Source organism: Eleginops maclovinus, chromosome 9 (genome assembly GCF_036324505.1).
Source record: "Eleginops maclovinus isolate JMC-PN-2008 ecotype Puerto Natales chromosome 9, JC_Emac_rtc_rv5, whole genome shotgun sequence".
Taxonomy (NCBI): Eukaryota; Metazoa; Chordata; class Actinopteri; order Perciformes; family Eleginopidae; genus Eleginops; species Eleginops maclovinus.
The window spans coordinates 22,681,238-22,686,906 of record NC_086357.1 but is presented as its reverse complement, the minus strand read 5'-3'; the positions used below and the strand labels follow the sequence as shown (position 1 = coordinate 22,686,906).

At 39.9% G+C, this 5,669-nt stretch overlaps 1 protein-coding gene across 1 annotated transcript; it reads left to right on the top strand.

The window, feature by feature from the left end:
* The first annotated feature begins 1,974 nt into the window (after positions 1 to 1,974).
* Positions 1,975 to 5,666, top strand: amh (anti-Mullerian hormone). The gene is made up of 7 exons (XM_063890877.1): positions 1,975 to 2,128; positions 2,716 to 2,961; positions 3,042 to 3,211; positions 3,329 to 3,440; positions 3,585 to 3,684; positions 3,776 to 4,200; positions 4,538 to 5,666. The coding sequence occupies exons 1-7, from the start codon at positions 2,014 to 2,016 to the stop codon at positions 4,939 to 4,941; spliced, it is 1,572 nt and encodes a 523-aa protein (XP_063746947.1). The 5' UTR covers positions 1,975 to 2,013; the 3' UTR covers positions 4,942 to 5,666.
* Positions 5,667 to 5,669: the final 3 nt, after the last annotated feature.

Genomic DNA, 5,669 nt, shown 5'->3' with positions numbered 1-5,669 from the left:
TTCACGTTGTGTGTAGTGGCATTTTTGTCCGGTCCAATTATTACCTTCCCTCGTTAATATATAGCGGAATCTAAGGTTTATAATTCATCATAATTTTGTCCGAAATTGGAATTAAATGTTTGGTTATATTAATATATTCTAGCTGCTATTAATAATATGATTTTTTATTAACTAGGGAATATAATCTGTGATGCAGACAAAGCAAAATGACATATCTTATTGTAATAAGAATGAATCATTTATTTAAAAAATATTTTCAACATGTTGAGATGTTTTAACTACATAGCCAACTTAGTTAACTTTAATTGTACAAATAGCCATACCTCCCAGGAACATGAGGATTGTTGCACTTCTTCATGTCAAACTTATGGTTTCATTGGAAATCTATATTAAAAAAAGCTATTTAAAATTGGAACTTTTAGAAGTTACTCGTAGACACTTTACAGATATGTTAGAATTCATAAATAAAAACATCACACCTGTAATATAGAACATACAGTTTCACACTCAAACGACACACACAAAAGTATTACCTAAATTCTCCTTTTTGAGATGAGATTATAATGAAAGTCTTTTGCACACAAGGCCTGATTCCCGGTTCCCACGGTAGGCATAAACCCCATCAGAAATGACTTGACGCAAATGTCTTCAACAACATCACGAGGAAGTGGTTCCTGTCCCACAAACAGTGTTGCAGCCATTGGAGAATAATGAACTGTTCGTGTCGCTTCACAATGAAGATGTGTGAGAGGAATGCGCCTTGGCGTTATCTCTCACGATATACGGCTCCTAAATAGTTCCCAGACCTTGACTGTCTGCAAAACAGGAGTGCAGCTGTGAGAGCTGGTGGGAGTGATGGCTCTATGAAAGGAGTCAGGCTTCCTGTCTACGTTTCTGTATGGGAACAGGACTTTATTCACCTGTTTTCCCTGCTAGTGTGAATAAGAGCAGATAAATTAGACACATTTACTAAAAACATGTTTGATTCAGCTCTATCATCACGGTGAGACCTTTTTATTTAAGGAGTAGGTCTTCTTTTTCTGAAATATGCTTTATCAATTCCTTTCCAAGAGTAAAATAAGAAGATTGATACCACTCTTGTAGACCTTAGAGCCCAACAAGAGGAAATGGTTGTCCTAGCTCTGGTTTAAAGTAACATACTAGCCTACCAGCTCCTGTAAATCTCCCTAATGAACCTTTTATTTCTTGTTTTTGTTTAACCACACAGTACCTCTGCAGTGTAATAATGTTGTTGTTTTACATAGGGCCATAAACATTGAATGTGTCTTCAGCAGTAAGCAGGAACTTCCTGAAGTCTGTACTGGTGACTTTGCATCCCTACAGCTAAAGTCCCTGCATCCAGTCAAGAAATAGTGTTGTTCATAAGTCCATGTAAAACTTTAAAATGTTGTTGCAGCCTTTAAAATTCCAACTGCTTCTAAGCTAAACTAACCCTCCTCTGGCTCTGGCTTCATCTGCAACAAACAGCTGTTTTTAATCTTTTGAGCTTCTGTTTTTTTTAATTGGAATTTGTTTTTTTAGCTGCTCAGCTCAGGTGCTTTTATGAAAAACAACATTCAACTCATCCGTGTCTTTTCTACATTCAATTAACATGAAGCTTTGCTATACGATGAAGCATTAAAACACCTTATCTGTTTTGTTTAAAAGATATTCTTGGATATGCAATCCATAATCCTGAAACCTCCCTCGTGTGTCGGGCTTCACTTTCATTTGTGAAACAGAAAGCTCCAAACCAACAATAATTCCTTTTCTTTTCATTCTCTCACATTATCTGAGTTCAACCTTGTGAGGTGAAGGAAACACATTTCTGTGCAGCAAACAACTCAAAAATAATCCACCGTGAGATCACCAAGGCCACATATTTGGCAACGCGTTCCTAGTGAGAAGCGTTGGTGGGAGCATATAACTCCCTACCTCACAAGCTTGACCCGTTCACAACACGCGATTGAGACAGGTCTGACCGCACAGGAACACGTACCTACAGACAGCAGTATGATGTCTGTGGATGTCTTCTGCTGTGCAGCGCTGATGCTCTGCTGCTCCAGGCTCTGTGTGGCCCTGCAACTCTCCCATGGACAGACCCCGGCCCGCGGCCCCTCACTGACAGGTCAGGCTCTGCACAATGTAAACCTGTTGGCAATGATATTCATGCAGTTCTGTGCAATGCTTTTTTTTTATGTGGTGGTGGTGCTAGGCTCTCATTTATTGTTCAGAATCAGAATTAGAAATACTCATTTTAACCTAAGTGGGAAATTGAATTGAGTAACGGTTGCGACTTATATTTGACAATAAACATATAAACTTAACACAATATATACAATAGTCTATTCATTTTAATAATGATAATAATCCTGAAAAAACAGACAATTGCTCTAAGTTATACATTTGATTTTATAACAGTTGCTCCATTTAAAATAAAATAAAAAATATTATAGAAACTTAGAAAAGTTTAGGTAATAATGCACACAGTTCTCCCAAATATAACACAACAATATTTATGTACAAATATGTATATTACAATATATAAGGTAGTGTATTAATACTAATAATGATAATGCTGAGGACCAGGTAATTGCTCTACATGTACATTTTAATATAGTGATAATGCTAACTTGATGTAAAGGAATGAATATCTCCCAGGATATATATTATGTTAGGATTTAATGTTGTTGTATTTTCCTTTTTTCCTTGCAGAACACACCTTTCCATCAACAGCATCCACAGCCTCTCATCCCGCCCCTCTCTATGCAATGTGCTTTGTGGAGGACATATTTGCAGTGCTGCGTGAAAGTGTCGGGGACGATGATGAGCTCATTAACTCCAGTGTGTCTCAGTTTGGAATCTGTACGGCATCTGAACGTGCATCAGTCCTACTGCAGCTCGCTAAGGAAACACGGAGCAGCCAGAGGAATGGATTGGAGGTTTTGCAGCCAACTGGAGGTATCAGTGCTCTCTGAATGCAATCATTTGTCTGAATGTTGTTTTTTCAATCTTACAGCATGTCTTGATTTCTCCATCAGTGATTTTTGCAGAGGAAAATCAAAAAGGAGCGCTCTTGTTGACCTTTGACCTCCCACAATCTCCTTTGCTCAAGCTGAACCCGGTGCTGCTCCTGGCGTTTGAAAGTCCGCTCACGGGAGGAATCCCAGACGTCACTTTCACCAGTCAGTCGCTGCATCCTAACACACAGGTAAAGAAAGGTCTTGTGTGAGTATTGCATGTTTTGAAACTGTGCTAAAATCCCTAAATCTGTTGGAGATGAGTTATTTGCTGAATATAATGATTGTTTTCCGGTTTTATTTTCTAGTCTGTGTGCATTTCAGAGAAAACACAGTACATAATGCTGACAGGAAAAGCATTAGAGGGCGACGTTCACCACAAATGGAGGATTTCTGTTGAAACAAAACAGCCTGACATGAGTAAGACATTACATTAGTAAGATAGGATATGAGTAGGATATAAGATAAAGCATTCGCTAGATTTGACATGAGTGTGATATGACATCAGTAAGATATCATTCTTTTTTCCTGTTCACTCATGCCTCACATTTCCTCTCTTTGCAGACCAAAGCCTACGTGACATTCTTATTGGTGGAAAATCAGGAAGTACTGTCAGCATGACTCCATTTCTGCTTTTCTCTGGTGAAGGAGGAACAGAAACAAGGTTTTTCTCTTGAAGTTCATGTTCCTTATTGAAATGTTACTCGACCATTGTTTGAGAAGTGCTCAGCAGCATGTTTCCTTCTGTTTCTCAGATATTCACACACTTCATCCCCGGCCTCCTCACAGACCCCCTTCCTCTGTGAGCTGAAGAGGTTCCTGGGTGACGTCCCGCCTCAGGCTCCCCCTGAGTCCCTACCCCTAAAACTGGACACCTTACAGTCCTTACCCCCTCTGATGCTCGGTTTGTCCTCCAGTGACACCCTGCTGGCCGGACTGATCAACTCCTCTTCCCTGACCATCTTCTCCTTCACCAGCAGGGGCTCCATGTTTCAGGTGCATCGTGGGGAGTTGGCCCTCTCTCCTGATCTGCTGCAGGAGGTGAAGCAGAGGTTGCAGCAGACTGTGACACGGGTAATGGAGTTCATAGAGAACGAGGGAGAGGTCGACTTCAGAGTCACACAGAGGCTGCAAAGGCTCACCGAACTCAGTGCGCTTCCAGAGAAGGAGCCTGCAGCAGGTGATGTGTTCAAGAAGACTCCCAAAGCAGATGTTCCCAAACGTTGTTGTCAGAGCCACAGCCCCGTCAGATAACTCCCAAATCAAAACCCCATGTCAGATCCAAAGTGTTCATTTGCAGTTTTACTATAAATGATGTTTGAGAAGATGTTACACTATTTATTTCAATCTGTCAATATTTAGGTCAGTTAAGGTTTGTTGGACACCACTTAAAATGACAAAAAGGTGAATGCTTCAACAGTTACAGTTCTTAACACTATCGAATTTTTGATTTCTATGGGATCAAGATCCTGCATTTCCCTTTTTATTAACTGATGCTTGTGTTCCCTCTAGAACAGGCGAAAGCCAGTACCGTGCTTTCCTTCTGCTGAGGGCCCTGCAGACGGTGGTCCGTGCATACGAGATGCAGAGAAGCCTGCGATCCACCAGAGACAGCACTGGCATCCCAGCGAGCGGCAACGCGTGCGGGCTGAAGAGACTCACGGTTTCCCTGAAGCAGCATCTCATGGGTCCCACCGATGCAGACATCAACAACTGCCAAGGCTCGTGTACTATTCCCCAGCACGGCAACAACCATGCCGTGCTGCTCAACGACTACATCAATAAGGGGAATGTGGAGGAGCGGGCCCCCTGCTGTGTGCCTATAGTCTACGGTGACCTGGAAGTGATGCAACAGCACCACGACGGGACTTACCTCTCCACCAAACCTGACATAGTGGCGATGCAGTGTGGATGTCGCTGAGTATGATTTTGTCTTGTAATTTTGTTACGACACAAAAACTATTTCACATATTTAACTTGTAACATCTCCTTTAAATATCACATGTTACTTAACTGTCAGTTATTTATTCCTAATAATCTGGTAGACAGCAGTGGACGGTAAATTAGTACATTTATGTGCTTTTCTTAAGTATAATTTGGAGGTAATTGTACTTATTTATACTTCTACTCCATTACGATTAGGGGGCAAGTATTGTATACTTTACTGCACTACATTTGTTTGATGTTTTTTAATTCGATTTCTTTGTATCATTAAAGGTTAAACACAAAACTTTATTGAGCTAATTGCGAAATTCAAAGCTACCAAACTTTATATCCTTAAAAGGTATCTTCTCCGTCTCCATCTACATCATTTAAATGGTGAACACATTGATGCATCAATAATTATAATCCAATAATATAACATATTTCATTTTGAAATGGGCAAAGTAGCAGAATGAGTGCTGTTCACTTTTGGTGATTTAAATATACTTGACTAATACTTGTGATATTTTACTGTCAGATTACCACTTTTATTTCAATAAAACCCCTGATTTCTTTGTCCACCTCTGCTTCTACTAAATGTACATGTTCCTTCACAATAGTCTCTTTATGCTTTATACTTTCACATATATAGACAATGTATTATCTGCAGGATTTTTCACTCTCAAATGTATTAAAAATCAATAAAATCAATATAAGTATCATCAT